This window comes from Anarhichas minor, unplaced genomic scaffold, assembly GCF_050575085.1.
Source record: "Anarhichas minor isolate MPS153535 unplaced genomic scaffold, ASM5057508v1 ptg000032l, whole genome shotgun sequence".
NCBI classification, from domain to species: Eukaryota; Metazoa; Chordata; class Actinopteri; order Perciformes; family Anarhichadidae; genus Anarhichas; species Anarhichas minor.
In genome coordinates this window covers 3342954-3364281 of record NW_027466478.1, presented here as the reverse complement: position 1 = coordinate 3364281, position 21328 = coordinate 3342954, and the positions used below count along the sequence as shown (strand labels likewise).

The following is a 21328-nucleotide window of genomic DNA, read 5'->3' as shown; positions in this document are numbered from 1 at the left end:
CTTGTCACCTTTTCGGTTTCCTTTCCCTTATCCACCTCGCCGGGCTGATGCCTTCACTGTTGTGGGGTTGAAAGACATTATGAGGGTCGTTAAATGCCTACCGTGATCCGCTTTATGAATGATCCATAGATAACGCCTGTAGTTCACGGGGCTGGTTGGGAACTCGCGGAGACGAGCCGCGCATTTAAATCCCATAGTTGATGAGGACATTAGCTTTAAATCAACTTTATCATCTCGCAGCGGCGCTCGGCGGAGATGCTCTTCTCAGCCTGTTTTAAAGCACCTTGCACGTGCTCAAATGGGCATTTGTTGAGCTGTAGCTTCATCTGTAAAAAGAGCAGAATATAAAAAAAACGAGGAGTATATGAGCTGGTGCCAACTGTGTTTTTTCCCCTGCCAACCCCGCACCTTTCTGGCCGTTATGCACGGCGATCAGAGCTGCTGCTCTGTGTTCTTGATATTAGTTCACATCTGCTCTTTTTTATTATGACCTCTTTGCATTAAAACACTGCGCAGATTTACTCATTGCACACGGAGAGGCAAACAAATCACAGACGTGTTTTTTCGTTTCGCTCATTAGTCACATTTTGGCTCAGGACACCTAAAGACAAGCTCTACAATTTGCTGCTAATATATATATAATTGAATATATATATATATATATATATAATTGAATATATATATATAAATATATATATATATATTTAATAGATTTAAATAGCCAACATTCTAAAAACGGATAAATCAACTTGTAAGTCCCACTTCATGCCGTGCCAGAGTTGGACTGTCTCACAGTGCAAATTATGTCCCAATCACTTAATAATAATTATGACGTTGGTTTCTTTTTTTAAATCACATTCAGCCGTCACAATTTACATATTAGTTCATTTTAGCTTTCCAAAAATGTTGAGCAGTCACGGTAGGGATTAGGGTGTTGAATGCTGGTGTGGCAGCAGGCGTTATTGTGGAGCGATATTTAACCTTTAGGCACAAACTGTATGATCGCATGGATTCGGTCCAAACAGAATGACCTGCTGATAATTATGGAGGCAAAGGAGCAGGGGGAGCTGGCTAAGTCTGTGCTGCTGGAACCTTCTCAATGCAAAGATATTGTTATTTTAAATGGAGTCTCTGTCCGTGGTGCTGAAAACTCCTCAAAGCAAAGACTCCTTTAAAACACAATTCTATCAGCTGTGGCCTACACGTAAAGCAGGTAACTTATTTACATGCTGTCTTAAATACCAATAACACAACTAACGATATCACATATTGTCATAGCTTAATGTTTTCCTGAAAATGCTAATAATTCAAATTTAGTGAAGAAAGCGTGCATTAGGGAGCAGCGTGCACTCTTTCTATTTGCTCCATGTTTAAATCAGCTTGACCTCTATTTATGCATTGTTCCTCATCCTGTCTTCATCGTGAAGTTAAGAGAACAAAATATATATAATATCTAGAAATTGTGCATCAGATTCACCAACCAGAATTCGACTGACAACTCATTTGCCGACCTTGGAAATAATACAGCAGTAATTGTGCTTCTTTATCTAGCTATCCAGTCAAACTAACCCATACATAATCGGTATGGAATTTTAAATAACAGGTTAAAGGCCACAGTCTAGCTTATGGGAAAATATTGAATATGACACTTAAATGTCCTCGCCTTTCAGTCCACGGGAGCACGGCCAGTGATTCAATAGTCATACAAAGGAGCCGATAAGACGACACACATTCAATTCAAATGTGATGCTCTTATCTAATTCGGTCTCGGTCGTTGGAAAAGTAGAAAATAAAAAAGTAATAATGAAACATACAGAGCAGGACTGAAACACAACGGCGGTGAGCAGAGGCTGTTCCTTCGCTTCGCGGAGTCCAAGCCTGAGTGACTCCGATCAGACACAGGCGGTCTGATCACATTCATACATCGGCTCTTACGGCCGTGCACGGCGGCGCTCCGCTGCCAGTGACGGCCATTGAACCGAACCGAGGAGAAATCTGGGAGAGCGTCGGCTCTAGCTGGTCGGGGACACGGCATTGGGGAGGAGTGGGGAGGGCATAACAACTTCGGCAGGCGATATACATCAAGGGGCGAAGTGTGGTCAGCAGTAGCCGAGAAACATGCCGATCCACCGCGTGCGCTCCCCCACTACTAGTGTTGGCTCGACGTCAGATGCTGTGCGCCAGTGCAGCAAGAGGAGCTCGGGCTGGCGAGGTTGCTGAGACCGCCGCTTCATTCACACTCTCACTTGGTCACGCTGGATTCCCCCCCCCCCCCCCCCCCCCCCACCACCACCACCACCACAACCACACACTCTCACCCCCTCCTCCAATCTCTGCCTGTGTCTTTCAGTAGATGGATTTCCTCAAGCTCAGCCCTGCCTAACATGGATGCCCAGCCACCTCCACCACCACCACCTCCACCATCATCTTCCTCAGCTGAGTCGGAGGGCTGTTTCTTCTTGGCGCAGTGAGCTGGACACGCAGTGCTTTTTTTGCTAAATGGATGTGGGGAAACCGTTGCCCAGCCCGCCGCCCTGCTTCACGTTAAAGAGAAAACTATTCTGTGGAATATACCGATTCAGGGAATAAAAATCCTGAGCACCACACAAGCACCATGAAAATTACCTCCCTGCTGATACCTAACGCCAGCGTCAGGTGTACCGTCAGGCTTCTACTGCTGCTATTACACTGTGTGGGATATTCTCAAGGGATGCCACACGTCTTGAGATTTGGTGAGCTACTTCTTCTTTTTTCTCTCATGCAGCCCTAAAAGTTTAAATTGGTGTGTTTCTGTGCCTGTTTCTGCCCCCACCCTCCGACCTGTGACTCGCTTTCCCTCCCGTTCCTCACTTGTGGGAAAGTTGCTGTTCTGAGTGTTATTTGCAGTGTTGCGTTTAGGAACAATAGCACAAGAGTCCAGTGTATCAGAGAGTTGGCACAGACCTGCACTACTATAGTACAAAGCTGCCAACAAGATACATTCATATGGGAATGATCTGTAACTTGTTGCTGTTTGGAAAGTTTCACATTTAAAAGGTTTAACGTTTGCAGATATCAACGCCCCTCACACTACACCCCTGTGTGTGTGTGTGTGTGTGTGTGTGTGTGTGTGCATAGTGTCAGCTCTTTATGAGTCATGCACTTATTGTATATTCATTCAATAATTCACATTTTACAGTATATTTAATTAGTAAAGTAATAAATCAGGTAGTGTGCATGTGTGTGAGAAAAACAGCTACATTTATTACAGTAGCTTCAATATTATAATTTGAAAAAAGACTAAACTGTATATTTTTTTTATTCAATGCCAACAAGCCTCATCCACATTTCAGAACCATGATGAATGTGCTGCAAGGAACATTTTTGAATTACCTATTGAGCCATAATTTGCCCCTTTATTTTCCTCATCACTCTATGTGAATACAGAAGGTTTGTTTGCAGCTATATGACGCTCACACAGGAAATATTCCGCCACAGGTCTGCATCTTTTTATAGCGACATCATTTTATCAAATGGAAATATTCAGGATGTCTTGTGTATCATTTTATACACAACATAAGGTCAGTGGGTTGGAATAAGGCAAGCTTTGTAATGCTGGGGCCAGCGGTTGGTAAGAGGTTAATACAGAAGTAGATACAGAAGTAGGCAGATTGCTACTTCTATGAACAACACACAGACGCATTTACAATGTCGTACAAAATGTTTGTTGAATAATCCAATGTTGTTTTGTGTTTGGATTGGGAGAAACTGCACTGGTACGACAGCATATAGAAGGAACATCCTCAGCAATCAAATCAGCAGTGTACATTTCTTTAATTCATGAATGCAAATTGATGAGGTGCAGATTGATTTTTCCTCTGATGGAGCTGTAGGATCTGAATCAAAGAGAAGATGGATGAATAGGTGAAACCCTGTGAACCTCTGGCCTGCAGGGTAGTCCCGTTACACCCGTGACTGGTTCCCGTGGTTCAGTCCATGTGTAGAAGCACCCTGTACCCCATCCCTTCCCATCATTTCATCACGGTCAGTTAAATAGGCCTGTATTTGACAGCCGAAGAGTCAGGAGGCTGAAGCTGAGCGGTTACAACCTGAATCTGTCTGTCGGACAACATGTCTTGTGATTGCATTTATTCCTCCTCTCGTCCTTTGCCAAGGCATTTTTATCAGCTACCACCACTTGTCTGTTGAGAAATCTGTTCAGCCGGCATCTGTGGGCCTTTAATGTGTGTGTTTTCAAGGTTTCATCACGGAATGTGACAGATTTCAGTTTGAGCTGTGAAAACATTCACCAGGAGCCAATCAGTGGCTAGGGAGATGACTGTATTGATTGGGCTAAAGCTAAGCTGCAAAGAGAGAACACTGATCAGAGTACAACTAAATATGAATATTAGAAGGTGGGGAAACCTTTGAGGGACAGATTAAACAACACTTGTTAAAAATCGAAGCAGCAGAGACTGAGATATCTAGACTTTTGGTCGCTTCTATGGATCAAGCTCCTAAAACACTGGATCCTACGCTTCCCGTGATGCAACTCAACAGTGTCTTTTACCAGAACCGCCTGCTGTGGTAAAAGCCAATGTCTATCAAACTTCTCACGCCCAGTTTTTAAGTAAGGTTTCTGTTGAAAATTAAAAATCTTAAACCCTGGTTTCATCATCTGATTATCTGTCCCCGGTTACATCATCAGGGTTCTTTTCTGAGTGTTGACAAAGTGAAGACACGGGCTGAATAGTGCTCCTCGTGACGAGTCACTGTCCATTATTAGTGTCCTTTTAATGGCTGCTGTAACCATGGCATTCATGAGTGTGGAAGGTCAACAAGCTTAGTATGCTAATGTGCACTGTTAAAATGAATACTTCTGTTTTAGGAAATGTAGGGGTGTTATTGAGTGCTATCAAGCAATTTAAAGTGTATCTCTAAACAGGAGCAAGGGCCTCACAATATTAGCCATGTCCTATACCTTAACTTGTCCACTGTCAAAACTGTGCTACTTTAACTCCACCAATTGAATTGTGATTTCACAAAGGGGATTCGCTTGTGGAGCAGCTTGGACTCTGAGAAATGACATGAAAAGATTGTGCAATTAATGCAATAATCCCAACATTACATTTCCAGATATGTTTTGACCATCCAATTGCTATATATATATATATATATATATATATATATATATATATAGCTATTATTCAAAATAGGAGCTTGCAAATGGTTCAACTCACTCAGCCCTTTGAAGAATTATGGTGCATGAGTGATGGATATTTAAATCGGATTTCCATTTTGAAATTCAAGCACAAGAAAGAAAAAGCTCTGAGTAAGAATGCCACAGTTGTTGTTTTTAATCAATCTGACCAGGTCCTGTGATAAAAAAAAGCTTTTTGCAGATTCCCATTGTGACTTCTTAAAGGACCTTTGGAGCAAGATCATATTTCTAAATAGCTGTGCAGAGAACAAGGACAATGAAGCAGGGTAAGAGCTCCCATGGTGTGATTGTTCTGCAGACAGAGTCTCACATGCTGACAACCTCTGATGATAGAAAGCACATAACTGCATTCTCCCTCGGCCCGTTGAAGATAAAGCTTGATACAGATCAGCTGTAAGCAGCGATAGACTGAACCACAGCAACAAGCGACCTGCCAGCTCTGTGACTATGACTCTGGCCTGCTGGGTCTGCTGAAGTGGTCGAGTTTTTGAGGTGTTGCATTGCAGACAGTTGAGGTCAGGAAATTGGATTGCTTGTGTGGAGGAGAAGCAATATTCAGGATCACTTCACAGGAACACAGCAGATTGTATTTCACACATACATGGCATGAGCTGGAAATGGAAGGCCCACAGTCCCTTCTTTAGAAAAGTAAGATGAGCAAAACAGTTTTGGTCAAGGAAGTGGTCCAATTAACATAGTATGGAAAGTCATGGATTAAATAGAACATTTTTCATCAGTCATGGACATCCTGGATTTTCCTCACATCCAAAAGACGCATTTTCAAGCAGTATTTGTGTATCTATAAAAGCAATTAATCAATCAATCGATTTATACTCTCTCTCTATGTCTGTGTCTCGGGAGAGGTGCGGCTGACGGGATCGGCATTAGTAGGAAGGTCACCGCGTAGTGGAGCAGACAAGCTAAATGTTGCAGGTCGAGGCTAGAAAAACCCTCTTTCAAAAAGAACTGAGAAGGCAGCCTGTCAATAAGTGAACAGAAAAGTTGACATTATCCCCCAGGCTCCGGCCCCGCCTCACTGATGACTTGTAAATAAGGAGATTTGCAGAGAAACGTGAGCTGCTTGGAAAGCGAATCAATGCACAATGGGGAGCATGAGGTATGAAATGGAAGGTGATAATCAAAGCATCCCTCAATGAACAAGCTAATTTTGCCTATTTCCTCTCCAGTTGATCAATGTAGCTGTAGGCGTAGGAGTTTTCTGAAGAGACAGCTCAGAGATGTTACATAATATAATACTATATATAGTGACAAAAGCACGAAACGTTTTTTAATCCACAACTGGAAATAGTCCCCAACAAATACACTAATGCTACTTATTTGAGTGATGTTTGCTAAACACGACAGTGACCTTTCTGAAATGACTAGCCATTGAAAAAAAAAGAAAGGATAAACTTGTATTTAAAGATTTAAGTCTACAGTACACACCAATGGCTTGAGGCTGAGTGCTGCAGAGGAAGCCAGAAACCACAAACTCTTTGTGTGTGTAAGCAGAATAGAGAAAAGCATCATGTACAAAATAAAATCCATACTAATATTCTCAGACATATATTCTGTTTCCAACAAGTCCTCACAAGTGAATGACAAAATTGTCTGTCAGTACTTTCCTAAACAAGCCACATGGCTGATCTGCCACCTCTCCGTCCAGTAACCTTGGAATTAGGTCTATTGTGACAGTGGCAAGGAAAGAGGGTGACCTTTATGGAGTGAAGCAGAAGTTAAGGGTTTAGAGGTCTGGTATGGACATGTAGTGCATCCAATTTTTGAAGCCCAAAGACAAAGTTTTTCAAACCTAACCAAGTGGTGTTGTGGCCCAAACTGTAGAAAGTGAGAACAGTCTGTTCTGACACTTGAACTGTACCAAAAAGGCCCTCATCAAAGCATACAACAAATATACAACTACAGTTGTGTGAAAAAGTGTTTGCCCCCTTCCTGATTTCTTATTTTTATTGCATGTTTGTCACACTTAAATGTTTCAGATCATCAAACAAATTTAAATATTAGACAAAGATAACACAAGTAAACACAAAATGCAGTTTTTAAATGAAGGTTTTTATTATTAAGGGGGAAAAAAAATCCAAACCTACATGGCCCTGTGTGAAAAAGTGATTGCCCCCTAAACCTAATAACTGGTTGGGCCACCCTTAGCAGCAACAACTGCAATCAAGCGTTTGCGATAACTGGCAATGAGTCTTTTACAGCGCTGTAGAGGAATTTTGGACCACTCATCTTTGCAGAATTGTTGTAATTCAGCCACATTGGAGGGTTTTCGAGCATGAACCGCCTTTTTAAGGTCATGCCACAGCATCTCAATCGGATTCAGGTCGGGACTTTGACTAGGCCACTCCAAAGTCTTCATTTTGTTTTTCTTAAGCCATTCAGAGGTGGACTTGCTGGTGTGTTTTGGATCATTGTCCTGCTGCAGAACCCAAGTGCGCTTCAGCTTGAGGTCACGAACAGATGGCCGGACATTCTCCTTCAGGATTTTTTGGTAGACAGCAGAATTCATGGTTCCATTTACCACAGCAAGTCTTCCAGGTCCTGAAGCAGCAAAACAGCCCCAGACCATCACACTACCACCACCATATTTTACTGTTGGTATGATGTTCCTTTTCTGAAATGCCGTGTTACTTTTACGCCAGATGTAATGGGACATACACCTTCCAAAAAGTTCAACTTTTGTCTCGTCAGTCCACAGAGTATTTTCCCAAAAGTCTTGGGGATCATCAAGATGTTTTCTGGCAAAACTGAGACGAGCCTTTATGTTCTTTTTCCTCAGCAGTGGTTTTCGTCTTGGAACTCTGCCATGCAGGCCATTCTTGCCCAGTCTCTTTCTTATGGTGGAGTCATGAACACTGACCTTAATTGAGGCAAGTGAGGCCTGCAGTTCTTTGGATGTTGTTCTGGGGTCTTTTGTGACCTCTTGGATGAGTCGTCGCTGCGCTCTTGGGGTAATTTTGGTCGGCCGGCCACTCCTGGGAAGGTTCACCACTGTTCCATGTTTTCGCCATTTGTGGATAATGGCTCTCACTGTGGTTCGCTGGAGTCCCAAAGCTTTAGAAATGGCTTTGTAACCTTTTCCAGACTGATAGATCTCAATTATTTTGTTTCTCATTTGTTCCTGAATTTCTTTGGATCGCAGCATGATGTCTAGCTTTTGAGGATCTTTTGGTCTACCTCACTTTGTCAGGCAGGTCCTATTTAAGTGATTTCTTGATTGAGAACAGGTGTGGCAGTAATCAGGCCTGGGTGTGGCTAGAGAAATTGAACTCAGCTTTCCAAAGATGTGATAAACCACAGTTAATTTATGTTTTAACAGGGGGGGGCAATCACTTTTTCACACAGGGCCATGTAGGTTTGGATTTTTTTTCCCCCTTAATAATAAAAACCTTCATTTAAAAACTGCATTTTGTGTTTACTTGTGTTATCTTTGTCTAATTTTTTTTCATTAAATTTGTTTGATGATCTGAAACATTTAAGTGTAAAAAACATGCAAAAAAATAAGAAATCAGGAAGGGGGCAACCACTTTTTCACACAACTGTATATGTTTGTTCTTCAGAGTCAAGTAGACATAACAAACCAATCATTATAAATTTATAACTATAAGATTAAGTCTATAATTGTCCACTGGTTGGATTTGAAGAGAAATTTGCATTACGGCCCAAAACAGTGAGAGCAGTATTTAGTCAGTGCAGAAGTAAAGCTAAAGCTATCAGAGAGTCTGGCAGTGACAGATGGTGGAAGGAGAGACAGTGATGGAAAAATCCCTTCCAACATGTTTATCCTCTTCAACACAGACGAAGGGGGGGGGGGGGGGGGGTGAGAGGGGTTTGAGAAACAACACGCTGCACCTTTCACTCAGAGACCTGCACCAACCCAGACACAAGGCTTACATATCAGTCTTTATGCAGAAGTATAGGACCAGATATATAATGGATATTGTAATAGAAAAAGTAGCCCAGATGTCTAATACTGATCATGGAGTCGTGGTACTGCTTGTATGAGCAGTAAAGAAGAATGGCCTTTTTTCACTTTGAGCCGTCGGTTCACTACAGACACAACAAAAAGCCTGTTGATCTTTTGTTCAGAGCCAAAACAAAATGCAGTTCAAGACCAAACCTCTGGTACAGAATAGAATGTGTGACGTGTGGAGTGGATCATCCCCTGGACTGAGTGTATGATTCATCTATTATTCTCATGAGCACATGTGTATGTGTTGTATGTCTACCGTATGACATCCAACAAAGCCTTCTTGTGTTTATGTGCACTTTCTCTTTTTCCATGTCATTCAAACTCTAAAACTAAGCAGCGGTGAACAACAACATTCTGTTACTGCATTGCCTATGTGTGCTGTTTTGCTTTAAAATGAGCCCTCCATGTTGAAAACAGTCAAGCCAAAACCAAGCACCGCCCACCAGCTGGAGCAAACTTTCTTTGACACTTTGATTGGAATCTTGCAAATGCCTTTAGGAGCACTAAAAACAGGCCAAGGAATTATCGGTCTCATGTACCGCTGTCAGAATATAGTGACAGTTTGAGCAAATATGACAAAGCGTTATTTTTTATTGAAGTTACCAACTGTAGCTATACATTTGACACTGTTCATTTCTCTGACAGATGCCACTGCCAGTCCTGCAGCCAGTTGACCATGTGTAAAACAGCAAACAGAGAAAAAGGCAAATTGTTACAGACAATATGTAAACCTGACAACTCTACCACTACCTTACTGTTTGACTCTACTAAGTTATGTTGGTACATCAGTAGGGACAATCCAGTAGCATCTAAGCAATGGTAGAGACTGCAATTATTTGTCTATAGAGTTTACAAAAGCTGAGAAAAATGAAATTAACTCATTAAATGAATGTTTAATACTTGGACCACCACACTTGCTGGATTGCCCATTAGGTTTGTTGCGTGTGTTGTCACACTACCTACGTTTGTGAAACGCTGCAACATGTCCTCCTTGTGGCTAAATGGAGACGAGATGCAGTGTGTGTGTGTAATGTGCTGCGTAGAACTGTTCTGTGTTTCCCCTGTGGATGTGTATTGAACTGCAGTGTTTTTCTGCCAACTGAAGCTACATTACACTTGCTAGTGAAGTAAGATATAACATCTTGAACATACTCAATACTCATGATGGAATAAAAAACAAAACAAAAACAAAACAAACTACCCACCCAAGAAAATAAGGTCTAGGTTTAAAAATGGAGCAGGTCGTGGATTATGAATTGCAGTCCAGTCAGAAAGGCTTAGATCAAAGGAGATGGATAATTCATATACAGTATTTGGCAGAAAAGGCTCTGTGGTTGAGCATGATTATAATATGAATCCAAGCAGCATGTTAGATTCAGCAGGGGCCGTGACAAAAACGCTCCGGGGTCTAAAAACCCAGCAGAGACGTTGCACCGACAACACACACAATGCACAAGGCAGAAGATGCAATAAACTGAGATTCATCGCGACATTTGGGCCAACATTGTTAAAAGACAAGAAAGGGCGACAAGAGCTGGAGTCAGGACATAGTTAGCCTAGCTTAGCATACAGACTGGAAGCAGGGGGACACAGCTAGCCTGGCTCTGTCCAAAGTAACAATATGTGCAAGTCTGAATCTTGTTTGTATGATATGCAGTTGCATGACAGATAAATATCAAGAAATAGCCCTATCACCCTAATGGATCTCTAACATACAGTATGATGCCCATGACTAATATAAGAACCGGGCAGAATGTCCTGCAGAGCTGCAGTTGTTTGACGTTTTGATTGAGGGGTGCCTGCGACATCTCATTAATTGCATAACAGATCAACTAACTGGCTGGATTTCTGGCAGATCTAATTTTGCACATACTAATGATAATGTTGTATGTTGTATGTGTCTAATTGTAGTGGGCCATTTGACTGACACTGTGACACATGCTGTTTCCTCCTGTTTCCAGTCTGTATGCTAAGCTAAGCTAAACTAACTATATCTCTGGCTTACTCAAATGCTGCACTCTTCCTTTGACACAAACGCAGTGCAGATGGAGGCTGAGGTTGTGGATAGAAAAATCCAACACCAGCATGACTACCGTAGAGTAAAGTAAGCTGTCACCAAAAGGGCCCTTCATTGTCTTTGTTCATCATCTCACAATCCGCAATCACATTCCAACAACTGCAGTGCTTGGTCAGTATTGTCAGTATACACTCCATGCAGCAGTCAGACTCAGATCCTTGTGCTCAATATGATCATCTTGTTTACCAGCTCTACATCTCCCCTACTTGAATTAGCAAGTTGACTTAGAAGAAGTGTGAGAATTCAAGGTTACCTGGAGAAACAAAGCTCAAGATATCAAGAATCTTTTCAATTAGAAGCGCGCTGGTTGAACTACATTTGACCTCAAACAGAGGAAACTAATCCCATTTGATGGAACCGTGTTGAGAAGGATATTTTTCTTATAGGAAGATACCAAAAATTAATTCCCTTCACTTTGTCTGTTTTGAATGCGAGCAGGTATTTGGTGCTTGAGGTATCAGTGTGAGACTAGGACACAACAGATATTTTGCAAAAGCCATTATTGTATTCCGAGTCCATTTAATGAAATAAATGAACAGAGCAGAACATATTCTCATCTCTTTAATATCTTTAAGAAATAAATCCTTTGGAAGTTGCAGATTAATGGAAACCATTTCAGCTTTTACAATCAAATGAGTTTTTCCCTATTTTTCTTTTTGTCAACTTCAAAGCTCAAACTTTTACCTGAAAATAATCAACCTTGAACACTCATTTTTGCAGACTTGTCTCATTGTAAATTTATGGATATGGAGACGGCACAACAATCTGCTCTGACTTTCCGGAGAGAATGTGCACCTATACAAAACCAATAATGCTGAGCAAAGGTCTTTTAGACCGAAATTCACTGCTGTTCTTCAAGTGTCTCTGTGTTCATTATGCCTCTCTGCAGTGTACATGTAGGTATTATAATCTGGACTTCTTCCACGTGTAAGTGTTCTGCAAGAGAGGTCTTTCACTCAAATGTGGTATTACAGTTTATTGTAAAACATGAACATGCATTGTTACTCAATTAACAGCCGGCAGTGTCGGGCAAAGGCTGCTTCATGACATTGAGGCGAGGACAGCAGAACAACCTCTATCTGTTGCCAAAGCACTTAGCTACCATCTTTGGATGTCAGGCTGCAGTGACGGCAGAGAGGTAAACCTGCTGTAAACCCAGCTCCAGCCCCAGTGGCATCAAGGACTCAGCTCAGTAAACTGAATATCCAAGGACAGCATTTGCCTTCATTTTCTCCGCCAATTATCTCAATTGCTGAAACTATAAGGTGACTAAATGGCAACCATTTTTTCCCGTTTCTGCAACCAAAAGATGATGGCTGGTTATCAGCCTGGCAACTTCTTTTTGGCAACCCTGTGTTGGATTGATCCCAAGAACTGTACATTGATATTTTCCCATTTAGCCCAAATGATGGACATCCCTAGACAGTTGATAGACATGACTTTAATGTTAATGCCTTGGAAAGAAAGACACAGTGAGTGTATATTCCTTATTATACAGTCCTCGGGAACCTGTCTTCAGCCAGTAGGCATGTTTGCTGAGACGGAAAGAAGTTCAACGGTTTCACAGAATGGCAACACTCATCGTATCATCCTTCATTGAGGGTAACTCAAGCATATGATGTGTCAGTGACTCTTTTTATGCCCTTGGCAGCAGAGAACACATTCCACCATTGCAGCACTTTCCCTTCACTTGTTCTTCCAGTTTATGATGATTTCCTACTAAGAGGTGCAGCTTTACTGGCCTTATTTAAACAGTAGAGTACAGTGCTCATGTTTTATAAGGTTGAGGGTGTTCCCTGCCAAACATATGTGGTGGCTTCAATAAAGATTACACTTGCTGCGTTCTTGTCACCGATATATCCTCTAGTTATACATTGTTAAACAAAAAGAAAAGGTCTGGCTTTAGGGAGTGATGCATGTTGTGTGTGCACTGTGTTTGGAATACTGTAAGTATAAAGAGCAGTGGCTAGTTAGCCAAAGCAAAAAATACAAATACCAACAAAACTCAGTCCTCGGCAATCAAAAAGTAAAAAGGTTTTAATCCACAAAACACGAAACAAAAAGTGACAGATTGCTTAGCACGTGTTTTGTGTGTAATGGTTTTAAGTGTTGCTGGTTGTTGAGCTATATTGCACATCACAAAGGTCATTTTGGAACTTGACCTTGAAAATAGTACTGTAGTTTGTCAATTGACTTCTTTTTTGGCAGTTTTGTACCATATCACATGGTCCTCATCAGCAGATGGAGTTGGCTCAGCAAAACTCTGAAGAACTGGCAAATGTCATCCGCTGATGAAAACTATGTGACATGGCGACCCAATCTCATGGAAAGGATCATAAATAGCACAACTTTTCCGTGTGCCATTAATATGAATTTTAAGCTTTTTGAGTGCCATTTTACGCCATATTGTTATTGTGAAACGGTCTCGGTTATATTTAGGCAACAAAACTGAGGCGACGTCTTCAGTTAGTTTTAGGCAGCAAAACCACTTAGTAAGGTTTTGGAAAACATCAATTTAGTATGAAAATTAGTAGGCTAACTAAGTAAAATACCTACCGAAATAATGTAACAAAAAATGTCACAATCATCAGAAAAATCACAAACGTAACTTAAAAAGATACAAAATCAGACAACACTTTGGGACACCAGTCTCGAACACTGGCCTCCTCGTTGCAAGTCCTCTGTCTTTTAGACCCATCTGCTTTTCACATTTCACACAATGTCACTTGTTGAGAGTATAGTACATTCACAGAGATGCATGTACATTGTAGTCAGAACAGACTTCTTGGCATACAAATGATGTATATGGCTGAATAATGGTATGTGGTCCTTGAGTTGGGATTGTTTAGTCAAACTTGACTGGATTGTATCACATGGTCTTCATCAGCAGATGGAATTTGCACAATTCTCACGTAAATGTCGATGTTCAAACGTTTCATGCGTGTGCAACATTGCAACGTGTAGCAGGTTTTAAACAATCTCCTTGACATATTTCTTGGCAAAAGCACTTAAAGCTCAAGCCTTTACACACACTACAGAGTATTGTGGCAGAGTATTTAGTATTTCTATAATGGAAGATCAAAGTATTTCAATGGCCATTTTATTGTGTATATACAGACATAGGAAATGACTCACCACACTGGTCTGCTCATTGTTATTGTTGCCTTATTTCCTCTCTGCCATGTTCTCTCCATGTCAACTCGTATCTGTGTTATTCTCCTTGCTGTTTTTACAAAGCAAGAGAAAATGAAATATTTTACTAAAATGACTTTATTTGCCTTAGCACTGCCAGTCTGAATTATCAGCTTTCTTAAATTGAGTTTAGCAGTGGTGGCTTTGTGAGCATTACACAGTGTCTTGGCCCACAGCCAACACACTGCTGGTAAATATATTTAAATCAGTGCTAAGCAGCTTAAAATATTCACATTTCACTCATAGCTAGTTTATAGAAATGTGAAACTATCTCAGGCTGGCAAAATCAGTTACATGGATAAAATATATAAATATCATTTCACATTTTCGGGGAACAAAGCGAGCTGCAGCTGGTGAGCGGTGGCGAGGCGTTAAGCCCCCATGCACAGTGTGTGTTTTTCTGATATGGCTGGCTTTAGATGCTGTGTCTCTCCCGGCTGGGATAGGCAGGAGGACGCATGCCATGTTCCTCTCAGGCTCATGATACTGCCACGCATGAAGATGGTTAATGCGTCACGTGAAATGATTATTCTAAAAGCTGCTTCTCTGCCTCCTTCCCTCAGCTTAAAACAAAGTCTCTGCCTGCTGTCGCTTTTGCCAAATACGGCGTGTATGTGGATGTAATTAGCTGCGTCTTAGATGCTGACTGGGGCTGAGCTGGAGGTGACTTACCGTGTGGACTAACAGTGACGGAGACGCTCTGTACCTGCTGTACTGGAACACACTGAGATCATAAGTGACCAGATCCATTCCCTGTATCATTGTGACGGTAATACGAACCAGGACTCCTCATGACACACTGTCCCCTGCTCTGACTATTCTATTCTTGTGGTTTGTCCTACACTTGAGGCACTGTGTACTGAGAGCTGCATCCTGGAGCCATGGTACACGTGCACTTGAGGGCCATGGCTGAGATACATTTCCCCAATGCTCTGTTTTGCCTGATTCAGAGTTGCCTCTGCAAATTCTGATTCTGGACCTGTTCTTAACTTATACAAAGAGCTTTAAGGTTATGCTCCGACTGCAGGAAAAGACTATCTGCACTGTTATTTGCAAGTGATCAGATTTGTGTGACCAGACACCATCAACCTATCTGCATGGGTTGCTGTGGTGACGACGAAGGCGTCAGTAACTACGTAGCTACGTGGGTGATGCTGCTTTCCAACACGGAAACATTCGCACTCACAGAACCCCTCCATTGCACCAGGCCATCTCAGCGATGCAGCAGGCTGGTATACTTTGCGATGTTAGGGGGAAACAGCAGAAAGTGAAAGCAGAGTGATAGTGAAAGTGCTAGCAGACAATTTATTTCTGCATCTGTCCACGAACTGTTGTTCCCCTCTGTTGTACTCCATAGCGCTCTGTGAGTAGCACCACTTCCATACTTTAAATCACATTTGAGCGACCAGAGCGCCCGGACTGAGATGCATCTGCAGAAATTACAAATATCCTCCAACTGAGGTTTAGAGAAAATTTTCAAAGATGACATATCATGTGTTTGTTTGCTGTCCAGACTTTTTTTTAAATCAATCTGGATGCAAACATGCCAAAAAATCGATTTGGGCTGGCAGACTGAAGACCTTATCTCTCAGGGCAATACATTGGTCTTTAGCATATTCAGTGTGGTGTCAGTTAGAATTCTGTGCTATGCTATCTTCTATCCGCTGTTCCTGAATTATACATACTTGCCATGGTAACAACAAATGACAAAATACATTGTTTGTCAGTGGTTCACGAATCAACCCATATGTCTGATCTACCACCTTTATGATTAATGTACGGTCAGGTTAAGGCAACAAAAGCTACTTGGTTAAGTTTAGTGAAAGAGCATGATGGTGGTTAAAATAATCCAACGTTGACTGACACACACTTTCTTTGCCCAGCGATCCTCCATTGTGCAGGTGCTGTTCAGCAGTATGTCTGACTACCAGATTCTTGGCTTTTTGGAGAAGATTTTCATTACTTGCATGGCAAGAAGAGAACACTTGTCAGGAAAACGATGCTGTTGTTTTTCAGTATAGGGGTTTCAGGTCTGCCCTCAGTTATGTACTCCTTCACTAGGAAGTGTGACATCCACTCCTGCCATTACAATCAGATGAATGATAAAACGTCTTCAATTACAATCAAGCAGTTTGTTTGACTTGACTATGAATTTCTGTTTAATGCATGGGAGGAATATATTTAGTTGATAATAGTCTGAGGCAAATTGGATCCAAGGGTTCTTAGGAGTTCCTTGGGCTTAAAAGGAATATGATATTGTTTTGGCCATGATAAAAACGTGGCTCCAGAGATGGCAGTATAGGTTAGTCCACCACTTTGGCCCAGACCAATTGTTTGGATTGACCTTCATGGTCCCCAGAAGATGAATCCTAATATATTTGGTTATCCCTTCACTTTTCCTCTAGTGCAACCTCGAGGTTGGCATTTGTGGTTTTAAGTGATTTGTCTCGACAAACTATCGGATCGATTGCCAGTTTAAAACTTTGAATTGTCCAATACTTTGGTTTGAGAACAAATACCTTTAAAACCACTGGCATTCCCATCTGCCTCAACTGTGTTTAGTGCTAAATAGCAAATATTGCTACGCTAACAGGGTAAACTAAGATGGTGAACCTGGTCAACATTATACCTGCGAAACATCAGCATCTTTACATTATCATTCTGAGCATGTTAGCATGCTGATGTTAGCATTTAGCTCAACGCACCACTGTACAGCCTCACAGAATCGCTAACGCTGCTCTAGATTTTTAATCATAGATCTAAAAAAACAATGTTCTTGCTCCTTCATGGTGAAGGTCAACTGTAGTCAGCTTGGATTCAGTTCTAAGAAATCATACAGATGTACCGGCTAATGTGCAAGACTTTTCCTAAATTAACAGCTGGTTTATCAGGAATTGGTATTATTTCACTAACTGCTGACCCTATGCTAAACTGAAAACATAATTTATAGTGAAAAATATGTTAAAAATGCCTACAGCAAAAGCTATGGATCTACAGTATGGTTGTCAGAGGGCCCGTTCCATCACCTGAAAGCCCTCTATTTCCATTTGAGTCTTTCAGATGTCTCTGTCTTTCCTAACGCTGCCTTGGAGACAGGTGTTTGGAGACCAGAGCTATAGATATTGTAAGTAAAAGCCCCTGATTGTGAATGGCAGAGAAGCCTCTCCAAGTCAATAACTCATTTGGAAAGGGTTTTTAATTCGAATGATCTTGCTAAGGGGAAGGTAGACTCCAGCCCATATCCTGCCTCAAGTCTCTGAAGAAACAGGAATAATAATCCTCCAGGAAAATCGATGACAGAATGCAGCGCCACGGGGACAAATACCAGCACCGGGCCCTCTCTGCACCACACAACTCTTATCTGTCAATCGGCTGAATTTCTGCTGATATGCCATAAATCCAATTCCCTAAAATGTCATATTATAATTTCAGGCCATTTAGATTGGCTTGTGGATGGAAAAAGATGGCTTCCCTGTCCTGGGGGATGGGATTATATGTCAATAATGTCCTCAGTGCCAGGGAGGTTCTTTCATTAGCTTGTATTTAGATTGAAGTGTCATCCACATCATGAGAGTCTGCTACTGCGTCTCAGCAGTGTGTGTGTGTGTGTGTGTGTGCCTGTTGGTACAGCAGTCAGTCTTTCTCAGCTCTCAACCTTAACAGAGTCGTCTGTCCGATAAGTCAGCAGCCAGATGTGTTGGGAGATACACAGTGTGTGGAGTGACAGTGGTGTTACAGTGTAGTGGAGGCAACAGAGACCACCACAACTGAGTAGTTATAGGTTTGAGTTCAGCGAGTGTCTCTCCAAACCTGACACATCAAAATATTCTCAAGCACATAGTCCTTAGTTGTAACGGAACATATTGGCACATTTTGTCAGGCCGTAATCAGTGCAGAACAGTAAGCAGGCTGTGAATGAAATCTGTCAAATACTGTATATGTGGGAGTGATTTTCAAAAAATATCAATCACATTGACTGATATTGCAATTGCAATACGATATGCGATATTTGAGGGGATGTTAATTGTAATATTCTACTTTTCATTGAAAAACATATTTAAATTATTATTATTATTATCATTATTATGGTGTGATTTTCGCATGGATCTGTTCCAAACAAACATGTTTTCCCAAGTCTGTAGAATATGGTGTGTTGGTTTGGACATCTCTGCAACACCACAATATTTTACAATATTCATTGTGCAGCCCTAATCTAATTATTAAAATTAGTTTATAGTATTTATTACAATCTAAAAGAATACACCAGTTTGTCCAAAATGACCAATCCTAGTTTTAGTTTTAGCCATGTTACCTGCAAGTCTGCTCAAAATCATCATGTTTGATATTTTCTTCATGTATCAAATCTAATCCAGTCATTTTTGGATTACAGGTGAGTGTGCAGTGCAGGCAGTGTTTTTTCACATTGTGATCAGATATTGAATCCTAATAATGAACATATTGTGCATTACTTGACAGTAGACGCTACTGGTGATTTTTTTGCCTTGTCAGACCTTTTTCAGTTATGTTGCTGCAGTCGGTCCAAGATCTTAGCAATTACTTTGTTGAGCACATTATTTCAATCAATCGAAGCAGAGCTCTTAAAATAAATGTGTCGGTTTGCTTTTTCATATCTAACATATTTGTTATCAGCTTCCATTCCTGACATTGGAGGCTGTGTAAAGCCTTGTGCATGCTGCTGTTTAAATGCATTAATAGACTTACAGAGCTTGTGACTCTCTGGTTGGCCTTTGCCCTCCAGCTGAAGTACTCCACAGCACACCGTCATATGTCCTGGATCAGTGGAGCGTTTTGTTATCTATTCCTTTGGGTTGCTCTCTTTGTTTGTGTCATAGTGCTTTGGTGCTTGATCACCCACAACCTTCATGACCACGATTTAGCTAACACTTGTGCTTTCAAATATCTTAGCTTTCAGAATGTCCATGAATGACTTTTTCTAGTCCCCCTGTTTAAACACAGACTATTCGATTTTCTGTAGAGATATTGTTTTAAATAAGGTAATTAATTTCCTCTGGAACACAACAGCATCAAAATGCTACAGAAATAGCATTTTGATGTCCTGTTGATGGAATGGAACCAGAGGAGTCAACATGACAGATATGTGGCATGTGCTGTATTCTGACTCACTGTGGGTACAAGCCTGCCATTGGCCACACATTTCATGCTTCATTCTACTCCCCTTCTGCTATCTACTTTTAAGAGCACCGTTGCTTCATCCTGTGCTAAGCGCCGACCCAAGACGATTGTGATTAGTCTAAAGAAATACAAACAAGCCAGAGCTTTTTTTTCCCTACAGCAGAATAATGTGTGGAGCCAGAGCGTTCTTTAGCGCTGGCCAGGCAGCATCCACCGCTTCTGAAGAGTGAAGCCAATCCAGAAGTGCCTTAAACTTGCATTCTCTCTAGTGTCCATCAGGGGGCGACTCCTCTGGTTGTATAGAAGTCTGTGAGAAAATGATTTTACTTCTCACTTGATTTATTACCTTAGATTGTAAACATGAGTTTATGTTCTCAATCAATAAAACAGGGTATGTTTCAGGGCGGGGCTACCTTGTGATTGACAGGTTGCTACCAGAGCCATATATGGCGTCTCTCCTCCGCAGTCCAAATATGGTTACTTCCTGTTCACTGGTTGCAAAAAGTCGACGGCCAAAACACTGAACTCCATGCTTCAAAACATCAGTCCACTAACCAATGGGTGACGTCACGATGACTGCCTCCACTTCACAGTCTATATGCGACACTACATTCACTATCACCATCTGGCTACCAAGGCCGAAGACAAGATTTTTGAGGACTAAACTAATTGTGCTTGTTTTAGCCCAGTACAGGAACCCTTTGTGAGGGCGAGTGCGTTTAGGTTTGGTCACCTCTAGTTTGTGTTATGCACGCACATACAAATGTATTTACACTGACTTTCATAAACACGTGCCGGCATTAGAAGCTGCTTCGCCGTTACTAGATCAGGGAAAAGGTTGTAGTAGGTTTGTAAAAGAACGTAGGCAGCGGATTTCATGAAGTGCATTTACAGTTGATCTACAGATGACAGTAATGCTCGACAAGACGATTCTAGTAAAGCTACTGCAGGTACTACATTCACTATGGATAAGTACCTCATACAACCCAACTTTAAAAGACATGACCCATCCCTTTAACCAGCCAATATGTGGTTTCTAATGCTTGATGCAGACACATGCAGTGCAGTTTTGTCCAGCTACTCAGTAATTGTACACACATTGAATGTCCTGAGTCTTCCATTGAGAGACATGTGCAGAGAAAGTTGCTCTCTCGGAGGAAGTGGCTCACACTCTGCTGACTGCAGAATAAAGAAACACTTCAGGCATTTCTTGGAAGTGCTGCGACATCACAACCAACAGAATCACTAGTTGTTGGTGAGTACTTTATCTGTACTTCTACAGGGTGTGTGTGTGTGTGTGTGCATGCTATCTCGCGCTGTTATCTTCACTCTTTGAAACTTTGCATGTGGGATCTTTCCCGAGTGTGTTTTGTGTCTTTTCCCTCCTGATCTGTCCTCTGTAACTCTGAGAGGAGATCTGTGCATCTCAAACACCCCTATCAGCTCACTGTATCTCCTCGTTGTCTGCTATGGTTTTGAGTTTTCACAAAGTGTGTGTTTGCACGTGTGTTTTCAAGCGGGCTTGCATCGGTACATTGGGAGGGGAGCCGCTTTGATTTCCCAAGACGTCTCGGTCAGGCCTCATCGCTTTCAGAGAGCAATCTCTACTTAAAGAGGAGAGAAAAATGTGGGGAGGAGCGAAAGGGCAGAGAAATGAGTGTGTGCATCCTTGCATGTGTGTTTGAGAGAGAGAGAGAGAGAGAGAGAGAGAGAG

General features: G+C 41.6%; 1 protein-coding gene across 1 annotated transcript in view; it reads left to right on the top strand.

Moving 5' to 3' along the window:
* Positions 1-2614: 2614 nt before the first annotated feature.
* Positions 2615-21328, top strand: part of grik2 (glutamate receptor, ionotropic, kainate 2) — a 291149-nt gene continuing 272435 nt past the window's right edge. Inside the window, exon 1 of the mRNA XM_076105397.1 lies at positions 2615-2732. Within this exon, the coding sequence (XP_075961512.1) occupies positions 2615-2732 (118 nt within the window). The remainder of the gene's footprint in view (positions 2733-21328) is intronic.